Source organism: Dasypus novemcinctus, chromosome 23 (genome assembly GCF_030445035.2).
Source record: "Dasypus novemcinctus isolate mDasNov1 chromosome 23, mDasNov1.1.hap2, whole genome shotgun sequence".
Taxonomy (NCBI): domain Eukaryota; kingdom Metazoa; phylum Chordata; class Mammalia; order Cingulata; family Dasypodidae; genus Dasypus; species Dasypus novemcinctus.
In genome coordinates this window covers 6651467-6673273 of record NC_080695.1, presented here as the reverse complement: position 1 = coordinate 6673273, position 21807 = coordinate 6651467, and the positions used below count along the sequence as shown (strand labels likewise).

The 21807-nt window shown below is 47.0% G+C and overlaps 1 protein-coding gene across 14 annotated transcripts in view; it reads left to right on the top strand.

The window, feature by feature from the left end:
• Window positions 1–20827, top strand: part of SUN1 (Sad1 and UNC84 domain containing 1) — a 55135-nt gene extending 34308 nt beyond the window's left edge. For all 14 annotated transcript variants that reach the window (XM_058285668.2, XM_058285667.1, XM_058285663.1 and 11 more), the window contains 9 exons: window positions 2716–2802; window positions 5211–5254; window positions 6499–6634; window positions 7812–8069; window positions 8645–8729; window positions 11304–11419; window positions 16800–16967; window positions 18526–18618; window positions 18967–20827. In XM_058285668.2, the coding sequence (XP_058141651.1) occupies window positions 2716–2802; window positions 5211–5254; window positions 6499–6634; window positions 7812–8069; window positions 8645–8729; window positions 11304–11419; window positions 16800–16967; window positions 18526–18618; window positions 18967–19080 (1101 nt within the window). In that variant the 3' untranslated portion in view covers window positions 19081–20827. The remainder of the gene's footprint in view (window positions 1–2715; window positions 2803–5210; window positions 5255–6498; window positions 6635–7811; window positions 8070–8644; window positions 8730–11303; window positions 11420–16799; window positions 16968–18525; window positions 18619–18966) is intronic.
• The last annotated feature ends 980 nt before the right edge of the window (window positions 20828–21807 follow it).

Here is a 21807-nt window from a genome sequence, read left to right as displayed (position 1 = left end):
ATTGGCTTTTTAACAGCTTTGTGAATGGAAAGGGGAAATAAAAGGATAAATCTGACTTTCCTGTTTCTTTGCCCATGTGGCAAAACAGTGGGAGAGCTGAAACAAGTCCTTTTCAAAAATCCTGAGCTAACTATAACTAGTTCAGGTTATTTGCCCTCCCTTGTAAAGAAAACTGTTGTTTTAAAAATAACACAAATCAATTTATCTAGTGTGCTATAAACTAAATTCTCAGCAGCCTGGGCACATTTAAAAATTAGATTCCAGATAGATGGATTGATTGATATAAGAAATGTGGCAAAATGTTAAAATTGGTGGATCTAGGTATCTGGGAGAGGCTGTGTTAGAGGTCCCCATGTGGCTTTTGTTTATTCTTAACAGCTGTCATGAATGTTTGAAATTCTTTCAAAATAATAAGTTTAAGAAGAAAATGTGGATTTCAGTACAGAGGCAGCCCGTTCTTCTCACACAGCCTTCCAACGTTTACCTGTGCACAGGTACACTCATGATGGTAACCTGAAAGCATAACAGGATCCCCAGAGCCCGTTGGAGGCAGCCATGTGCTTGTGTCCAGTGTCCTCATTACCTGGCATCTGGCCAGCGCATCTTCCCCTGTGCCACTGTCACGTGGTGATTTAAATGTAAATTAAAATGAGATCCATCTGCAAGCTCCAGTCAAACGCTCAGACATGAGTGTGGGCTGCGCGGGTCCCCTGGGCTGCGCGGGTCCCCTGGGCTGCGCGGGTCCCCTGGGCTGAGCGGGTCCCGTGGGCTGAGCGGGTCCCCTGGGCTGAGCGGGTCCCCTGGGCTGAGCGGGTCCCCTGGGCTGAGCGGGTCCCGTGGGCCGAGCGGGTCCCCTGGGCCGAGCGGGTCCCGTGGGCCGAGCGGGTCCCCTGGGCCGAGCGGGTCCCGTGGGCCGAGCGGGTCCCCTGGGCCGAGCGGGTCCCCTGGGCCGCGCGGGTCCCCTGGGCCGCGCGGGTCCCCTGGGCCGCGCGGGTCCCCTGGGCCGAGCGGGTCCCCTGGGCCGCGCGGGTCCCCTGGGCCGCGCGGGTCCCCTGGGCCGAGCGGGTCCCCTGGGCCGAGCGGGTCCCCTGGGCCGAGCGGGTCCCCTGGGCCGCGCGGGTCCCGTGGGCCGAGCGGGTCCCCTGGGCCGAGCGGGTCCCCTGGGCCGCGCGGGTCCCCTGGGCCGCGCGGGTCCCCTGGGCCGCGCGGGTCCCCTGGGCCGCGCGGGTCCCCTGGGCCGCGCGGGTCCCGTGGGCCGCGCGGGTCCCGTGGGCCGCGCGGGTCCCGTGGGCCGCGCGGGTCCCCTGGGCCGAGCGGGTCCCCTGGGCCGAGCGGGTCCCCTGGGCTGAGCGGGTCCCCTGGGCTGAGCGGGTCCCCTGGGCTGAGCGGGTCCCGTGGGCCGCGCGGGTCCCCTGGGCCGCGCGGGTCCCCTGGGCTGCGCGGGTCCCGTGGGCTGCGCGGGTCCCGTGGGCCGAGCGGGTCCCCTGGGCCGCGCGGGTCCCCTGGGCCGCGCGGGTCCCGTGGGCCGCGCGGGTCCCCTGGGCTGAGCGGGTCCCCTGGGCTGAGCGGGTCCCGTGGGCTGCGCAGGTCCCCTGGGCTGAGCGGGTCCCCTGGGCTGCGCGGGTCCCGTGGGCTGAGCGGGTCCCCTGGGCTGCGCAGGTCCCCTGGGCTGAGCGGCTCCCCTGGGCTGCGCAGGTCCCGTGGGCTGAGCAGGTCCCCTGGGCTGTGTGCCCATGGACGTGCCCTCTTTTGGTAGAAGGCGCCCACAGCTGTGTCTGTGCTGTCTTCCCCTCGCTCACGCTCCAGCGCCTCTTTGCTCTTGGCCCTCATCCCTGGCTCAGTTTGTCTTCTCCGTAATCTTTTTTCCCCACGTGTTCTTTTAGAAACCATTTTATTGTGTTTTAAAATGGGATGGGGTATGAGTTATGTCAGACTGTTTTGTTCCTGACTGGACCTGAGCTGCTGGTGCACAGCGCCTGCCTTGGCCATTGTGTTTTCTGCTTGTTGTTGCCCTTGGACTGTGTAATTGGCGGTGACTTTTCTTTACCTGCCTAAGGAATGTTTCTGATAATCTTTCTGTGCTTTTATCTTTTAAGAACTCCTGCAGAAATTGATTGGGGGAAAAAACACTTTGTCCTTTCCTTATGTGATGCTTTCATTGAGTACTTCTCTCATCTCATCCAACCAGAAAAGTAACTTGTCTAGTCAATTACTTATAAATTACTTTAATCCCTTGATGAAAATTCTGTTCTGAATGATATTATCAAGTTTGCTGGGTAAATAGTCCAATTGATTTATTCCTAATTTATATGTCGTATATAGGTCATATATGTCAAATGACTGTGAAATAACTGAGGGGAAAGTAAATGTACAGTATAGCTTTACCCGTGGTTATTTTATGTTAAATCATTATGTACAGGGGGTGCTTAATGAGTATTTGTTGAATAAGTAGCAGTGTGCTTTTTCCAAAAGTAGGGAGGACTTTCAGGTAATTACAGTTCTCCGTTAATGATCTGTGTGACTAGAAAAGCTGTGTGTGACTTGCCTCAGGTTTAAAGTCTCAGGTGTTGAAGGTGAGTTGACGGCAACGGCGACCTGGCCAGCAGCCTCCAGCTTCCCATGTTCTGTGCAGAACTACTTGTTCTAACTTGCAAGGGTTTTGTTTGTTTGTTGCCTAACTTTTATACCATTTGTTCATTTGCTTTTCTTTTTAAGACTGACTTTATGATGTCCCATCAAGAACATGAATCACGAATCTCGAAATTGGAAGATATTCTTGGAAAACTGACAGAAAAATCTGAGGTACTCTTTCTTGACCTTATATTTGCAGGCCCCCACAAGGAGGTTTTTTTTTTTTTTTTTTCCAATATTTATTTCTCCCTACCCCCTCATTGTTCACAGTTGCGGTGTCTGTCAGTCTTCCTTGTTTTGTTAGGAGGCACCAGGAACCTGGGACCTCTGACGTGTGAGGGAGCTAATTGCTTGAGCCACCTCCATTCCCTGCTTTGTTGTATCTCTCATTATGTTTTTCCTCCTGTGTCTCTTGTCGCATCAGCTTGCCATGCCTGCCCATTGCCCCAGTTCACTGTCTTCTTTAGGAGGAACCAGGAACCTCTGCTTCCTGCTTCTGTCGTGTCTCTCATTATGTTTTTCTTCTTGTGCCTCTTGTTGCATTATCTTATTGTGTCAGCTTGCTGCACCTGCCCATTGTGCCAGCTCGCTGTCTTCTTTTTTTTTTTTTTAAGATTTTATTTTTATTTATTTAATTCCCCTCCCCTCCCCCGGTTGTCTGTCTTCTGTGTCTTTTTGCTGCGTCTTGTTTCTTTGTCCGCTTCTGTTGTCTTCAGCGGCACGGGAAGTGTGGGCGGCGCCATTCCTCGGCAGGCTGCTCTCTCCTTCGCGCTGGGCGGCTCTCCTTACAGGTGCACTCCTTGCGCGTGGGGCTCCCCTACGCAGGGGACACCCCTGTGTAGCACGGCACTCCTTGCGCGCATCAGCACTGCGCATGGGCCAGCTCCACACAGGTCAAGGAGGCCCGGGGCTTGAACCGCAGGCCTCCCATGTGGTAGATGGACGCCCTAACCACTGGGCCAAAGTCCGTTTCCCTCGCTGTCTTCTTTAGGAGGCACCAGGAGTGGAACCATGGACCTCCCATGTGGTAGGCGGGAGCTCAATCGCTTGAGCCACATCCGCTTCCCTGTTGTCTTTTAAATAAAGGGAAAACCAATTTTAGGTAGTGCTTTAGGATTTTTCACCTTCTTCCTAGAGTGGGTTTTTTTAGGGTGTTGGGCATTGTCTGTTTTGAAGTATCCCATTTTCCTTGTCTGTCACTTTATGGCCGAGCTCCTTCCCGGCCACTGGGCGTGTGTGGCCCAGCTGCAGCAGGTTGGTGCCCCCGTGGACAGTCGCTGTACCAGAAGGGTTCGGGAACGTGGTGACGGCCTGACATTGCCCCCAGCAGGCGGTCTTTGTGGGAGGGGCAGGGAAAGGGCAGCAGGAATCGCAGGGAGGCCAGCTTAGGGGTCGGCGTTCAAGCGGGGGCCCGGAGCAGGGCCTGGGCGATGACCTGTGGTGTGCTGCTCAGGCAGGCACGGGGGGAGGCCGACCGGGGTGGCGGGGGGCTGCGAGGGCTGCCCTGCTGGGCAGTGGTCTCTGGCCACCAGCCCAGGACCCTGGCAGCCGGCCCAGGCTTAACCCAGGAGAGGAGCCCAGGGAAACGGGGCTTAGTAGAGACCTCTGACGCCCAGGGACACACGCCCGGAGGTGGACCAACCAGGTTCCAGAGGGCGTGGCTCTTAGGGAAATAAAGGTGGGCTCTTCTGCAGGCAGCGCTGGCTGCTGGATTGGAGGTTGGTGAAGCCAGTGGCGGCGGCCGGGCTGGGAGGCTTTTTCCCCCACCTGTGGGCCCCGAGCCGTGAGGCGTGGGCGGCGTGGGTTGAGGCTCCTTGGCTCTCCAGCGCTTTGCAGAGCCTGGCGTCTTGGAGAGTTGTGCCTGGTGGGACTGGGGTTAGATGTGCCCCCAGTGCTGTGTCCTTGGCAGTGTCAGAATCAGGCCCCTCAGCTCTGGAGCGTGAACTGAAGGGGTGCTCGGAGCACTCGGCAGGAGGTTAGCAGAGGCGAATGCGGGACTCCGTCTCCTCCCACGGTCGCAGCGTTCCCCTTGGGACCCTGCAGAGCTGGCAGGCGTGCTCCCAGCAGAGGCCACCCTTCCCCGTGCAGTGTTGTCACCCTGCAGTCTTCACTCAGACTATTCAGAAGTCGGGCCTTTAGGTGTAGTTTGGTCATTTCCTTTTTTAACCTTCCACCTCTAAAGGCATTCCCCAGAGCAGAGGCGCTGTCGGGTTTCTTGGCCTGTGTGCCGGCTGCAGGAGCCTGTTCACTTTGAAAATTCGTCAGCTTTATTCTGGTTTCTGTACTCCCTGAGTATGTGTTATGTCTTTTAAAAGTTTAGTGGACAAGAATAAAAATGTTCCACACTAATGCAAAGTGTCAACAATGGAAAGAGCACACGGGAACACTGTAATTTTCACATGATTTTTCTGTAAACCTACAACTTCTCTAATTAAAAAAAGAACATTCCCCACCTGCCAGCCAACAGGCAGCTCTGGACTTCGAATTAAGAAAAAAATAATCCTGGATAATCAAGTGTGTGGTTTTATGAAATGTTACTTTATAATTTGTTTAAGTAGATTGTTTCTTATGCTTTTTAGGTCATCCAGAAGGAATTCGAACAGACTAAGTTAAGAACAACAAGGTAGGGTAATTTCAAACTTGCTTAGCTTTTCGTATTCACCTGGAGTTGCAGTAGTAATTAGAGAGGGGTCTCGAGGGAGCTGGGGTTTGCAGGTGGGCCCTCCCCGGGTGTTCTCTCTAGGACACCCCTGTTGGCTGCCCTAGAAAGGAGGTGGCAGGGGGGCTCCTCCCCAACCAGGGGCGCCCCCCGGGAGCCTGGGCCTCAGCTGGCTCAGCTGGCGTCCGCAGGGGCCTGAGTTAGTGCGTAGGGCATGGGCAGGAGCGCTGTTCTGAGCGGCCCGCTCATCCTCGCGCTCTGCGCCAAGCTCGCCTGGGGCTGGCTGTGCCTCTGCCGTGCCGTCCTGGCGGGGCCTTCCCACCCGGCCTGAGCTTCTTGCACAGGGGCCTCCTGGAGCTGCACGTCTTGCACGCCGTGGTTTCCTCCACACACCCCCGCATTCACCTTTAGCTCAGCTTGGGAGGGCTGTGCCCCAGCTTACTAGAGGATAATCTGTCTTCCTGTCTTTCATTCCTGTGCATTTTAATAGACTGTCTATCATGACTTGAGATGCTGTAAAGACCGAGGTGTTAGGGCACATTTTACTTTCCTTTCACAGCCTTCACTTCCATGAAAGTAGTGGTATGCTAATAGGTAGATCCTAAAATGTTTATCCTAGGGTGTATTGTTTTGAGATTAGAATTATCAGTATATTAACAACCATACCTACCTATGAACCAATACAGATAAAGTATGATGATGTTTTATAATATAGTATAACTCAAATAAAGACAGAATTATAACAGCAAACCCTGAAGCCATACATTTACCTTTGCAGTTGTGCCTTACATGATCATGAAAAATTGAGATTCAGCTTTATAATGATTGCTCATAAATATTGTCTGACCTCTGAAGTCTTGTGTTATTAAGGAGATAGATACCGTTTTTAAATATTATGTAGTTTTCAGAGAGGTCTTTGACCTGCCATTGAAAGATAACGCTTTTAATAGCATTTTGGAAGAATCCTTGTGTGGGTGTACATTTGTGTGTGTGTGTGTGTATAAATTGATGTGGCAGATTTTGATTTGAAACTGGCATTACACTTAAAGATTAATGTGGTAGAAGTCAGTGTCTTTACAATGTTGACGCATCCGGGTATGCAGCTGGTCTCTCCCAGGTATCTCTAGGGAGTGGGCTCAGCTCCGCCTTGGGGGCTCGTGGTCAGGCTGGCTTCTTCCCTCCGCTGCCCCTCCCGCTTGGTTTTCCAGTGGAGTCGTGGACGACCAGCACCTCCTCGCCGTAGTCAAGCATCTTCAGCTAGAGCTGGACCATCTGAAGTCAGAACTGTCAAGTTGGCAAAATTTGAAGACCAACTGTGAGAAGGTAGATACGATACATGAAAAAGTAAGTTTTCTCATTTTAAAATTTTGTTTTATAGTAGAAAATTAAAGGGAACTTGAGATGATGACTTATTTCAGGTTAATTTTTACTTAACCATTTTAAAAATTATATTTGAATTTATTTCAAAATAACAAATTCAACTCTTCTCGAATTCTCCCCACTCCAGTAACATAACAAACTAACCCTTAGCTGTGCACCTTTCCAGATTTCTTTATGGAGATACAAACATGTACTGACATGCATTTAGAGGTGAGGGGAGGTTGATGGGGTATGTTTTTCCACCAGAGTGGGGTTATATTGTCCTCTATAGCTTTCTTTTTCTCATGTCATGATGTATTGTTGCCATTCCATCAGGTCCATAGATCCTTACCTAAAAGAGGAAGTTACAGACCTTTGCTGCATAAATTTTGTTTTTTTTAAAAAGACATTTGAATGGCAAAAGTCGCTGTAAGCCAGACAATAGATGTGGAAAATTTGCAAATTTTGTTAACGCACAAAGAGCTCCAAAAATCGATAGGAGGAAAAGCAAGAGAAATGGGGTAGAGCGTGTGAGCAGGCGTCTCTGGCTTGGTGGGAGCGGGCAGCCCAGAGCGCAGCGCAGCCGCCACCCAGGCCCGAGGTGGCGGGATTGAGTGCATCAGAGCAGGCTGCGGCCGCTGCGGCCTTTCTGGAAGAAAATCCCATGCTCTTAATCAATCGAAAATACACATATTCTTTGAAGCTAGCAGTCACATTCTTGGGAATAAAAGTATCAGTACAGAGGCTACGAGAAAAAGATGTTTAATGCTGTAAAGGTAGTATTGGGTTGGGGGTGGAGCGGGGCGCTGGAAATAGCCAGGATACCTAAATAGCAGGATGTCCGTACATCGAATAGTGTGTGCTGTGTAAAAGAAGTTCACTCTATGTGTTTTTACAGAATGCCATACCTTTTTTTGTGCTACTGCTCCTTTTTTTACTCCCCAAGACCCAAATTGCATCTGTGCTATGTTCTTCTATTCCTAATGTCTTCACGGTATTCCAACATTTTTTATTTAATCAAACTTTAATATGAAGAAAAGAAAGCATGCTACATTACATTACAGACTTTGAGATGCTGTGTATACTCCTGAGGTGTGTCAGGAGTTAAAATGATGTAATGAAAATGGTAAATTCATGCTCTGTTCATTAACGATTTTACTAGGTTGATGCCCAAGTCAGAGAAACTGTCAGACTCCTGTTTTCTGACGATCATCAGCAAGGCAGCTCTCTTGAATGGCTGCTGCAGAAGTTTTCTTCTCAATTCGTCAGCAAGGATGACTTGCACGTTTTGTTACGAGAGTTAGAACTGCAGATACTGAAGAACATCTCCCACCACATCTCTGTGACAAAACAGATGCCTACTTCTGAGGCAGTGGTGTCTGCCGTGAGCGGGGCAGGGGTCTCTGGAATATCGGAGGCGGTGAGTGGGCAATGTGGTTGCCCCAGCGACCTCACGACAAAGCCCGTGTGCTTGGACTTCTTATTCTAACATTGGTCTCGGGTTGTGGGTGGGCTTGAGTAAGGAGATACAAAAACCCCTGCTGGTGTCTGGCAGTGGCAAGGCGGTTGCCCTGTAAGCTCTCGCTGCCATCGTTGTTGGACTGCTTCTCGGCAGTTCCTTAAACCATGGGGTCTGCTTGTCCCAAAGACCCCTGACTGAAATTACATAGTTTCCCAGTGGTACAGTGTCCCATTACAGGCCTTCACATTTGCAGGCTGCAGTGGGTTTCCTGGCTCAGAGGTTTATTGTGACTATGCCTGAGTCCTGGTGAAAGGCCCTGGCACCCCGCCCTCCCCGTGTGGTGGCCGAGCAGTTGGGGTACATGGCTGCGTTTGGAGTGGGTGATACATCACCACCATGCCTGCCTGTCCCCCAGTTACAGTCACCTGAAGATGTGTTCTTAAATGGCTGGTCTACATTCATGTCATTAAAACACAAATCTCTTCTCTCCTGTTCTGGCTTCGGTCTCCATTTGGATGCTGGTCACTGTCCAGCAAGCACTTGTTCTTGTAAACAATGCTTTGAAGCTGTATTCCCAGGACAGGATTGGGATGGTGGACTTTGCTCTGGAGTCTGGCGGTAAGTAAATAGATATTTGAATTGCTAAAATGAAATGGTTACCTGTTCACAGAGTTGTAAGTGTCTGCCCCAGTCCAACAGTAAGGAATTTATTATAACTTTTTAAAAGTATTATTCTAGACAGGTTCTCCAGTGTTTTTTACTTCTCCTGCGTTGCTTTTTGGGTACAGTTAGATTTTCCCTTAGAAGAGCATATGATATATTCTTCCCACCTCTGAGATGACCCCCTCTTCCCACGTCTGTTTGCAGTGTTTTTGCTTCTTGTCTGCTCGTGGTTTTTCTTGTTGTTTGTTTTTTCTTTAGGAGGCACCGGGAACTGAACCCGGGATCTCCCCTGTGGAAGGCTCAACTGCTTGAGCCACATCCTCTCCCCGATTTTGGAGTGTTCTTAAGCTAACACGAGCTCATCGTGGGTATAAGTCCACATGATTGTGAACTTATGCAAAACCCCAATTTGGGGAATTTCAGCAGCTGTTTGGTTCTTGTAGCTGTATCAGGGTTTACAACCATAACAATACCGGTTGATTATTTATTTATGATCTTGTGTGTTGTGCAGTTTCTTTGTTTTAATATAGAAATCCAAAAGAAAATTCGACACTAGCGCAGCATTTCTCAAACTGTGTGACATGGAGCACTAGTCTTTGCTGAGAGGTGAACACGTGTTTGCTGTTCGATGTGTTTAGTTTAAGTACCTGCTGGGATGTGGTAGGGATATGTCAGTGACCCAGGCACGTTCCTGCCTCCCAGGTAAACAGAAAAGCAGGTGTGTGCCACTTAGAGCCGTCCTCAGCATTGAGGAGAGACGGAGTGAAATGGGGCAGGGGCTGTTCTGGTTCCTCAGTGAAGTAAAGGGGATCTGACCGGTGAGGGCGAGCGCTGCTCCTGTAGGTGCACGGTCCCCGCCCAGGCCTCCTCAGGTCAGAGGTGCAGTTAGGAGGGACACTCAGCCTGCACGCGCGTCACGTAGCCCTCGGATCGGCCAGGGCAAGCCCCGCGTGGGGAAGGACGTGGACAAGCGCGCTGGCGAGATAAATGGGGCTCCACGTGACCTCAGGGGAGGCTTTGCCACCGTGTCTGCTGCAGGAAGTCTTGGTTTGAGAATTTCTGGATTTAAGGATTGACGGTGAGGGTGTGGACCAGCACCCCCTCTTGAGAGGGGGAGGCCTGTGCCGCCCTGCCAGAGGGAGGACGCAGAGCCCTCGGTCTGCGCAGCACCCTGAAAGCCCCGTCTCTGTCCCTGTCAGGACCAGAGCGGCTGGGCCCGAGCCCAGGATCAAGCTTTGTGGGGACTCTGACCTTGTGGAACGTGAGGACTCTGCTTACGTCACAGCTCCCGGAGTCCTCTAAACGTGACGAGTCAGCAAGCCACTAACTGTTTTCAGTGTGTGACTGTTTTAGACTGTTAAGTGATTTTAGTTACATGTTTTTGAAGTTCAGTGATTTCTGAAGAAATCATTTCCAATTCAGAAGCATTTCAGAGGCAAATGACATTTTAAGCATATAGTTTGGGCTGGTCATTATCATCTTTTCTTAGAATAATAAATTCTTACAGATTTATATTTCATTGACTTACAATTCTTATTATCTTGATGAGGCTGAACTGAAGATTCTGTTACTAAGCAAAGCGTTTACTGGCTCTGTACGTTTAAAAAAAGTGAGCTACTGTATTTAAGGTGATGATCTTTTTTTAGAATGTTAGTAGGATATTTATGAACGATAATTCACTGGTTCCGAAATTCAGGTGTTTTGATCAGCTGTGTCAAAATTATCTTGTTGTCTTGTTTAAAAATAGAAATAACCTCCCTGTCAGTCTCCTTCCCCCATTATTTAATGAGGGCCCTGGAATCTGCATTTTTACAGGTGTGCTAAGTGCCAGGTTTGGAACCATTGCTCTTAGACTACAAATTTTCCAGAAGGTATTTTTATTTCTAATATGCGTTTGTTTTTGCTGCTTCCCACGCCAACTGTGTTTTTGGCCTGCTTTGGCACCATCATCCTATTTGCCATCTCCTATTGAGCAAACTGGACTTTTTTTTTTTTTTTTTTGCAAACTGAACTTTAAAAGAAACTTTTAATTATTATTGAGATGTAATTCATATGACAAACTTTACCACTGATGTATGTAGCTCAGTGGTCTTGTCACGAGCACCTCCAAGTAAGACCAGGACTGGCCTGCCTATCTTGATTTAATGGGCCTCTACACTCAGCTGCAGGCAACACTGATCCACATGGAATTCTTTATTTGAAGCAGATCCACCCAGAGCAGCTGACATGGTTGGAGGAAAGGGCCATTAGTGTGCTTTATTTTTGGTGGCCATGGGGAGGCAGCATTTGAAGAATTTTTCATTTCAGTTGGTACAAATATTGCTTATTACCCTAAAGCAATTGCAAATTATTAACACTGAATTTTAAAAAGAAAAATTGATAATAGGTCTGATCTTAAAATGGAGGCTCTTCATACAAGTTAAAAACTTGAGAACTTCTAAAACACTTCAAATAAATCTGAGATATAGATAATTATTGCATTCAAGATGGTAAATCAGATACTGAAACAAATTTAAACTTTGCTTTAAGGTGGTAGTATCTTGAGTACTCGCTGTTCTGAAACTTACGAAACCAAAACGGCGCTGATCAGCCTGTTTGGAATCCCACTGTGGTACTTCTCACAGTCTCCTCGCGTCGTGATCCAGGTGCGTGGATTGTCTGTAACTTAAGCCTGCACTTGTTTTGCATGTGCTTCCTGCTTCTGCCACAGCGTTCTGGGGCCCTTGTCTCAATCGGGTCATGTATTAGGGCATCGGTATGATATCTGCACAGCAGAGTGTGCAGGTCGTGAGTGTGCAGCTCACGGCATCTCGTAGAGGGAGCCCAGCTTGGGAGCTGGCGCCGAGAGCCAGCACTTACGCGTCACCTTCAAGTCACCGGTGGTCCCAGCCTTACAGACTCCAGACAGGAGAAGAGGACGCTGGCATCTCCTTGACTCCGGACTGCCGAGGATTTACAGGAAAGGACAGTCACAGACCAGCGTCCCTCAGGGCACAGAATACTTCAACAAAACCGGTGATGCTCAGTCCCAAGTGCAGCTCCCTCCAGGAATATAAATTGTCACATTAGCAGAATAAAGGGGGGAAAGCCATGTGATTGTTTCAGGGGTGCAAAAAAGCATTTTACAGATTGATTGGACAAGTCCCATTCATGATAAAAACTCTCAGCAAATTAGAAATGAGGAGAACTTAGTCTGATAAAGACCGTCTGTGGACTTCTTATCAAAAGACCCCGTTAAGGTGATGCTCACAGTAAATAAACTCAGCAGAGGACTGGACCCTGGAACATACAAAGAAGTCCTGCAAGCCATTAAGAATGGGATTTGAGCGGGCACTTCACAGAAGGTGGCTGTCCAGCCAGCCAGAAAGTATGTGGGATGGTACCCACCCTCTATAGCTATGAGAAGCACAAATGAAAACCCCAACATCACGACGCTAAACACCGGCAAGGGTGCGGCTCAGCTGGAATCCCAGCAGCACCTTGGAGAGTGGGACTGGTGCCAGCACCTGCAGGTCCCACCCGAGCGACGCACCCCAGCCTGTGCCCAGCCCTGGGCTGCTGGGCCGACTCCCACATCTTCACAGAGTCCTTGGGATAGCCCCAAATGGAAGGAATGGAAACGTCTCTCCTGGTCAGGGAGCCTGACGCGGCAGTGTGTCCTGCTGCAGGGCCGTTGTCGAGGGACGGCGGGAGGCTCTGGCTCTTGCAGTGTTCGTGCCGTGAACTGCAAGGGGCTCTCTCTGATGGGCTGTGGCCAGCAGGGCCCTCCAGACACCTCGCACCCTGCCTGCCTGCCCCAAAGCCTGAGCCGTTTCTCCAGGGAGCCCTGCTTGCCTTCAAGGCTGGGGGTGGTCCTTGAAACTACACCTTGTCTTGGCAGAGTTCATTGCTAAGTAGCTCTTCAGTAGACACGGAGAGCCAGTGTGAATGTTTAGAAAGAGAAAAACAAGTGATGAGTTCATAGTCATGCAAGTGAAAGGTCACAGAATTTCTGCTTCTTTAAAATTTATTCTTGTGTTGTCTTTGTTCTTACATGTTGAATGTCTTAATTCTTAAGGTCAATAATATGTAACTTATTTGCTCTATGTGTATATAAGATGTAGCTTAGGCTAATAATACTAATACTAATTAATTACTAATTAATGCTAATCAATAAAACTTCTGAATGAAATTTAAGATTTATATTCCTTTTCATTTTTAGAATTTTTCCTGTTAGGGATATATATTCAAATTACATACTCAAAATGCTGCATTTAAAGTCACTTAATGGAATTCTCTGTGATTATGCCACCAACTTGATATATAGCAAGAGTCACTGGTTTCCATTTTCTGTTTTTAGGGATTAGTTTTTTCCTTAAAAATTCTGTTTTTAATTATATAAAATATTTACATGGTTCTAAAGTCCAGATAAAGCAAGGCACATTCAGAGCCTCCTTGTCAGCCCGCGTGTGTATTTGGTTTACTCTTTGTACAGTTATGGATTGACTGCTGCTCAGCTCCACACACCACCCCTCCCCCCACCTACTCTGTAAAATGCACCTGGCCCTGTAAATATTTTCCTTGCTAACTAGCCTGATGCTAAGCTTTGCCAGTGAAGGGTGCTCAGAAGACACTGCAGGTCTTGCACGTGGCCCCAGTGCACTCACAGTACAGGGCCCGGGGCCTGCAGCCTTCCTTGACCCCCGTTTGAGCTTGCTGACCCTTGGGGTGGGGGCCATTACGGCAGGAAGGTCTAAGTGGAAGCCCCTGGAACTCCCACTCCCTTCCAAGACAGTGAACAGAAGCAGTGCTGTCTCCTGCGGGAACGGCAGAGTTCAGTGCCGCCTTTAAGGGCTTGAGAGAAGCAGGCACATCCCTGCTTGGCTCTCACCAGTTCCGCTTGTGTAGAAGCCAGGAGGATTCTGGGAGAATGGCGATTGCCATCTGTGCACCTCATGGGGGTGGCCCCAGCGGTGGCGGTTAGTATGCAGCCAGCTCGCAAGGACACCAGGAGCAGGATGCGTCTACCTCGCAGCGTTGCTGTGGTCTGCGTCCCCCCTCCTGCCCTCCGCTGTAGCATAGCTCATGGAGGGCTCGACGTTCTGAACGTTGTACAGACCACCGTGCTGGTCCAGCGTCGTCACCATCATGCACCAACAGCGTCGTCACCATCATGCACCAACCTGGCGACCAGGAGAGCTAGCCTGTCAGGTTCCTCGGCCACCCGAGCGGGAGTGTGGGAAGCAGGCCCCCTTCTGTCAGGAGCAGCACTGTTTTTGGACTTCAGAAGTTTAATATAAAGAACTATAAACCGTAATGGGGTCGGAGAAAGACACAGTTTGCTCCTAGGAAGTAAAGGGCATTTTTAAAGAATACAGGAAGAGCAGCGGATGAAGCAGCTGCCAGCCCTGGAGCCGAGGGGCAGCCGCCAAGAGGAGCCTCTCCCCCGCCAGGGCGAGGTCCAGCCCTTTTGTTGCCACCGCTGCCGTGGCTCACTGACTCAGCTTCCTGAGGTGCCCGCTGGGTCCCCCCATGGGGAGCTGATCCACAGAAGGGCTCTGCTGCAGAAAGACACGCGAGGGAGCGCCCCGGGGGCCGCGGGCTGCTGGCAGGAGGAGTGGGGGCGGCAGCAGCCTTGCAAGTACGCCTGAGTAGAGGAGGAGTATCGAAAGGGCCCCGGTCCATTTTCACAGAGCAGGCAGAAAGGATGAGTTGGGAACAAAGAGGCAGTAAGTTGGTAACTGGCATAAAGGATAACCAGAGAGACCAGCTTGTTTCAGTTTTTTCTTTATAAAAACATGTACGGGAAGCAGCTGTGGCTCAATCGTCTGGGCTCCCATCTACCATATGGGAGGCCCTGGGTTCGCATTCCAGGGCCTCCTCGTGAAGGCAGGCTGGCGCGCGCCCGCAGAGAGCTGATGGCCCGCTCCCTGGTGCATCCCTGGTGCAGAAAGATGACGCAACAAAGGGAAACAAGCAGACACAGAAGAACGTGCAGCAAATGGACACAGAGCAGACAGCAAGCTAGCAACAAGGGGGGGGGATAAATAAATCTTTTGAAAAAACTGAAACAAAACGTGTATACTTTTATTATAACACTATGCTCTCCACCCGTTTCACTAAAGGTAGCACACCTGCACCTGCTTTCCTCACGTTAGCGTTCCGGCCACGGCTGCATGGCAGGAGGCTGCACATCCAGCTCCTGCCCCTGCTGGATGCTGGTCTTCTTGGAATAAGCACCGTATGTGCGTGATTTCACATTCCTGCCAGGGCTTCTTTGATAGACCCGGGACTGCTAGGTCAAGGGTTAATGTGTCGGCAGTTAGGCCGTATATTGTCAAATTCTGCCTCCCTGGTGCTCGGCCATTTTGACCAGCATTTTACGAGAGTTTGTTTCTCTGAAGCATCCACAAGATTTTACCAAACTTGTGAATTGTCAGTCTAATTAATGAGAAGTGGTGATTTACTGTTTTTTTTTTTTCATTCTTTAACTCTTTATAGTTTTCTCATGCTTTTAAAATTTATTTCATTTTTCCCCCCTTTTTTAAATGAAGCTTTGTATTATGTTATATTGAAAATAGAGTGGGGAAACGGACTTTGGCCCAGTGGTTAGGGCGTCCATCTACCACATGGGAGGCCCGCGGTTCAAACCCCGGGCCTCCTTGACCCGTGTGGAGCTGGCCCATGCGCGGTGCTGATGCGCGCAAGGAGTGCCGTGCCACGCAGGGGTGTCCCCCCCGTAGGGGAGCCCCACGCGCAAGGAGTGCACCCATAAGGAGAGCCGCCCAGCGCGAAGGAGGGAGCACCCTGCCCAGGAATGGTACCGCCCACACTTCCCGTGCCGCTGACGACAACAGAAGCGGACAAAGAAACAAGAAACAAGACGCAGCAAAAAGACACAGAAAACAGACAACTGGGGGAGGGGAGGGGAATTAAATAAATAAAAATAAATCTTTAAAAAAAAAAAAAGAAAATAGAGTGGATTCCCATATGCCCCACCCCCTCCCCCTCCCCCACTTTCCCCCATTAGCAACATCTTTCATTAGTGCAATACATTTGTTAAAATTGATGAACACATATTGAAGCATTGTACTAACCATGGTCTGCAGTTTACATTATGGTTCAGTTTGCACCACACTATTTTGTAGTTTTCCCTATTATTAGCATTTTGCGTTAATGTAGTAACTTTGGTACAATACATGAAACAATAGCATTATAATTATGCTATTAATTTTAGTGCACTGTTTACATTGTGTTGTACAGTGTTATGGGTTTGTGTGTGTGGGCGGGTAACATGTATGCAACCTAAATTTTCCCTTTTTTATAATTTTGAATGTATATTTCAGTGGTGTTAATGACATATGCAAAGTTGTGCCTTCATCCCCATCATCTTTTGCCAAACCTTTTCCATCACCCCTAACAGGAAGCCTATAGCAGTAAAACATGAACTCCCCGTCCCCTCCCCGACCTGGCTCCTGGTAACGTGTATTCTAGTTTCCGACTTCATGAGTTTGCTTATTCTGCTTATTTCATGTAAGTGAGGTGATAAGGTTTGGTCCCTTTGTCTGGCTTATTTCAGTCAACATGATAGTTTCAAAGTTCTCCATGTTGTAGCAATTTCATTCCTTTCACAGCTGAATAGTACTCCATTGCATGTATACACCACATTTTTGTTTATTCATTCATCGGTTAATGGATGCTTGGGTTGCTTCTGTCTTTTGGCAGCTGTGAATAACGCTGCCATGAACATCAGTGTGCAAATACCTGTCCAAGTTCCTACTTTTCATTTCTTTTGGGTATATTTCTAGAAGTGGGATTGCCAGGTCATGTGGTCACCTTACACTTAACTTTCTGAAGAATAACTGAACTGTTTTCCACAGTGGCCATTTCACATTCCCACCAACAATGTATATATGTTCTAGTTTCTCCTCATCTCTCCAACACTTGCTATTTTTCATTTTTAAAATAGTAGCCATCCTAGTGGATGTGAGATGGTCTCTCATTGTAGTCCAACTCTTAAGTTTTAATATGTTACTTTTTCCCTAGCCTGACATATATCCAGGTAACTGCTGGGCATTTAAAGGCTCCCAGGGGTACCTGGTGGTGAGGCTGTCGATGACCATCTATCCACGCAGCTTCACGGTGGAGCACATACCAAAGACACTCTCCCCAACGGGCAACATCACCAGCGCACCCAAGGATTTTGCGGTCTTCGTGAGTATCTTTGCTTAAGTTGCGGTATTAAAACACAGTTCTTTTTCTTCTTATCCCTTTCTGGGAATTTCACAAAGATTTGAGAATATTTACTGGGTATTTTTTTTTCAGGTTTATACTTGTCCTCTAGCACCTGATAAGGAGATGAACGGTGTAGGCAAGCATCCCAACACTTGACCCAGAGAGTTAATGCATCAGTCTACTGATCCACACCCAGTTCATATGAGAGTTTATTGCTCTTGTTTATTCAGCATAAAGGATGTTCTGACAACTGTTGTCAAAGCAGCTGAATGATGAAAAAATAAATTTTGTTTTCAGATTTGTAGAACTGACAAAAAAGAATAAAGAAATTGGGGGGAAAAACAACCACACCCATAATCCCAGCACCCAGAGAAAGCCAGAATTAATCTTGTGTATATTTTTTATTTCTCTTAAAAATAAAGTTGAGACACTACTGTTCATATAATTTTGTTTCCCACTTTTAAAAAACAAATTTTTACCATAAGCCTCTTTCCAAAGCATTTAAACATTTTATGCCCATCTTTAATTGCCTTACCAATTCTCCTGAGGTTGAAAGTTTAAATTTCCCGTTTTTCAGTATGAGTGTAACATCTTTTTGTCATCAGTTATTTCCTTAAGATTAGATATTTGATGTGGAATTACTGGTACAGAGGGTGTAAGCATTTTTAAGGCCATTGCAATATTCACTGTGCCATATAACTAGCATTTCCACTAGCAGCATGGGAAAAGTGCTGTTTATCTCATGATGCCCTTTCTAAGAACTGAGCTCTTTCTCAATCTTGCTGATTTGATAGGTGAAAATTAGTATCGTAATTTAATCTGCATTTTTATGCATTTCACATGCATAGTTCCTTTTTTGTCGATTCTATTCTTGTCCATGTAATTTTTGTAATTCTTAGTTTCCATATGCCTGTTTGAGCTCTTCAGTATGTAAATATTAATCATGTGTTACTCTGTTACAGATCTATTTCCTATTGTCGCTCTTGACTTTATATTTAGTCACCTCTACTCGACCTGGGATGCATTCCAAGGCACTTTTCATACTTAGAAAGTCCTTTCTCATCATGAAACAGATAGTCACATATTCACCTATATTTCCTACTAGTTTTTTAATACTTTCATTTTGTGTGTGTGTTTAGTTCTTCCACTCAGGAGGTCCGAGTGGGTATGACGTGGGATTAAGGCTCAGCTCCTTCGTTCAGCTTCCCCAGTGCCCAGCAGGTGGAGCTGGCAAGGCAACCACGGATGGCATGCTGCTCAGGGCGCCTCTCTGCTGTTAGCTGGACGTCCTGCAGCCTCAGTTTCCGTCATCTATATGAGAGTAGCAATAGCTACTGTTGTGAGGGCAGTGGTGAGGGTCAAATGAAGTCATCACTTCACTCCAGAGAAGGACGTGTGCACTGTCAGGTGACCATCCTGACGTGTAATGCACAGTTACACGCTGGCACAGGATAGTCACTCCAGAGGAGTGGAAGCAATCCCATCTCGCTCAATGTTATTTTTCCATTATTTCATGAGTTTCTGGTCTTGGTTTCAGGGATTAGAGAATGAATATCAAGAAGAAGGGCTGCTCCTGGGACAGTTCACGTATGACCAGGATGGGGAGTCGCTCCAGATGTTCCACGCACTGGTGAGCCCGAGCCCCCAGCCCTCCGTGTCAGGGCCTGCCTGCACCAGAGCAGGAGGAGCAACCTTTGAAAATAATTGATCTGAGCTTTTCGCCTTTTTGTCCTGATAAGCCTCTTTTAGTATATATTTTTACTACATGTAAATGTGTTGTGTATTGCAACTCTAAATCTGTGACCAATAATGTCTTCATAGAAGTTACCTGAACTTTGTGTCCTGTGATAGATGACTTAGCTTATATTGAAAATGTTCACTCTATCGTGGCTGCTTATCAAACAGCATAGTTGGTGAACTGACTGGGCTTGGGTTATTACCATGAAATAAATTATTCCTTTTTCCCCTTTGATTTCAGAAAAGACCTGAAAAAGCTTTCCAAATAGTGGAACTTCGGATTTCTTCTAACTGGGGACATCCTGAATACACATGCCTGTATCGGTTCAGAGTTCACGGGGAACCCATCAAGTAGAGATGCTGCTCGCCGCTGCTGTACATTTCTGTAAATACCAGGATGGCCGAGACACTGGATCCTTCGTGGACAGGGGCAAGGTGATGGGACAGGATGAAGTTTCCCCTTGAATAAATGTTTTTAGACTGCAGCAGGCAGATACCAAGATTTACATGGCAAATGGTCTTGGCCCAGTGTGCCCTTGAGGCAACTTTATATTTTAATCTATGTTGGGGGAAAAATGCATGTTTGATTCTTTGGTTCACGAAGATCCACTGGCAGCAGCTGATCCCTGGGGAATTTCATTTGAATGTATGGTTATCTAAGACACTTTGTTTGGGGGATTTGTTTTTGAACCTAAAGCTCTTTATATTTGTATTTTCTTGACGTTTTCAGGAACAAAAAGCAAATGAAGTTAAAAGGTTTGAAGTGTTTTTGAAGCTTTGATATTTAGCCTTTTCACTGAACCTTTTAAAGGACTTTTGGGGGCAGATATTTTCATCTGTTAAATCCAATAAACATTTCTTTCAGGGAAAAACAGTGTCACCAAATTTCAGAGTTCTAAACTCCTTTCCTTCAGGGTGGGATTTTTCCTTTATTTCAGCACCAGTAGTTATTTACATCATCAGGTGGGGAAATAAGTAAAATTTGTTTTTTCTGCTTAGTTTGCCCTTCTGCAAAAGATTTTCAAAGTAAGGACTTTGAAAGGTGTGCTAACATCTGTTCAAGAAAAGGGGGTTTTTCGTTTTCTCTGGGTTGAGGGGTGTCAGGTTCTAAAGGCGGTGGTCTAACCCGACACACGGTGTTAACAGCTTCTGGGGGCTCCACCGTGCCAGTCCCACGGTGGTTGCTGAGTTGTTACTTCAGAGTATGGACGGGAGCTAAGAAACCTAATCTTCTGGATTTTCTCCAGGTTTTATTTTGAATTTTGCTACAAAGAAAACACTAACTCTGCTCTGAATCTTTCAGAGGCTCTGTGTTTTTATTCTACTGGTAGTTATCAAAAGGTTATGTCCAGTGTGGCAGAGTCATGAAACCATCCCATTTCAGGATTATCATTTTTCTCAAAGCAGCATTTTTTTCTGGCTCTAATTGGGATTTGCCTTTTATGATGACTGCTGGCTACTCACTTGATTCTTCTGACTCATTTTGGCTATGATGACTATTTAATATTTAGACTGTTTTACTAAGCAGACTTTATAAATGTGGTATCTGTGAGGCACTTAAGTGTTAACAGATATTTTACCTTAAAAATTATTTAAGTTTTATTGGGTTGAGACCGTTTTTTGGAGTACCGTAAAATTTTTTTTTTCCAGAAAAAGATAAAATGATGGTGCTGACAGGTTTTCTGAAGAGTTTTATGTATATTGCACAATAGTCCTCAAATATAAAAAAAAAACTCCATGAAAGAGCCCTTTTTTTTTCACTCTCCTCAGAATTGGAACTAATGCCTATGCAGTTGAGCTGGATAAAGTATGTACAGATATTTCATATATTACTGGTTAAATATATAAATCAAAATTTCCTATATAAAACTAAATTTGGGAGTTGGGGTGGAAATATTTTGAATATTTATTTTTAAAGATGCAAGATAGGACTTTGTGCAATGTATTTTTGTAAATGCTTTTCGAAATATTTGTCTTTGGTAGTGTTTTCTTTTGCTGCCACCAAATTGATAAGATGCTATTGAGATGTTTAAATAAAGAGTTTTAATTTTTAAAAGTGCATGTGATATTTCAAATGAATAATAAACTATTTCCTTTCTCAATTTGTTTTGTTTCTGCCCACAGGGATGGGGGAAGAGGGATGACTAAATCTCATTATAACTACTTTTGTATAAATAACTAAATTGCATAAATTTTGCTACACAGTAAATATTTTTTGGTATGTATTGAGCATTGCAACTATTCAACTCTGATGTAGCACAAAAGCAGCCATAGACAATGCCTAAACCATTGGGTGTAGCTGTGTTCCAATAAAACCTTATTTACAAAAATAGGCAGCTGGCCAGATTTGGCCTCTTGGGCTGTGGTTTGCCAAATCCTGGCATATACTGTAATTATACAGGATTTCTGAGCATCTACCATAGATCAAGCACCTTAGATTCTCAAAAGAGTAAGAAAGCCTGCGTTCAGAGCCTGTTCTGCAGGGGAGCTCTTAGGTTAAAGCATGTGGAAGCACTGTTTTTGTAGGATACTAGCAATTTCATGTGGTACAATCTAATAAACATGAAATAACCATAGAAGGAGAGATACTAACTTTGAGAACCTACCCACACACTGAGGATACCCTCTCTGCCTGCGGCTGTTAGGTAAAGCTGAGGTAAAGCACAGAGGGGGTTGGTAGGGGTTGGCAGACTTTCTCTGTAGGAAAGATATTTTTGATTCTGTGGGACATAGATTTCTGTTGCAACCACTCAGGAAATTTTCACACGTCACAGAATAATCTTTTGGTCTAATTTGAACCGTTTAATAATGTAAAACTCAGTTTTTCTCATGGTCCAGGAAGCAGGCCAGCTCTGGCCCTCAGGCTGCTGACTGCATTGTGCCTCTGTCTGATACAGGACTTAGTCCTCTTAACGATTTTTTGAGACAGTTACCAGCCCCATCTGACTGAGGAACTCAGCTTAGAAAAGGGAAGTAACTTGTTCTAGGTCACACACCTTGTCCCGTAGCTGAGGGGTGAACCTATACTCATTTTGGAGTAAGATAGTCTGGGTTTAAATAGTGTAAGGAATTTGCTTCGTCT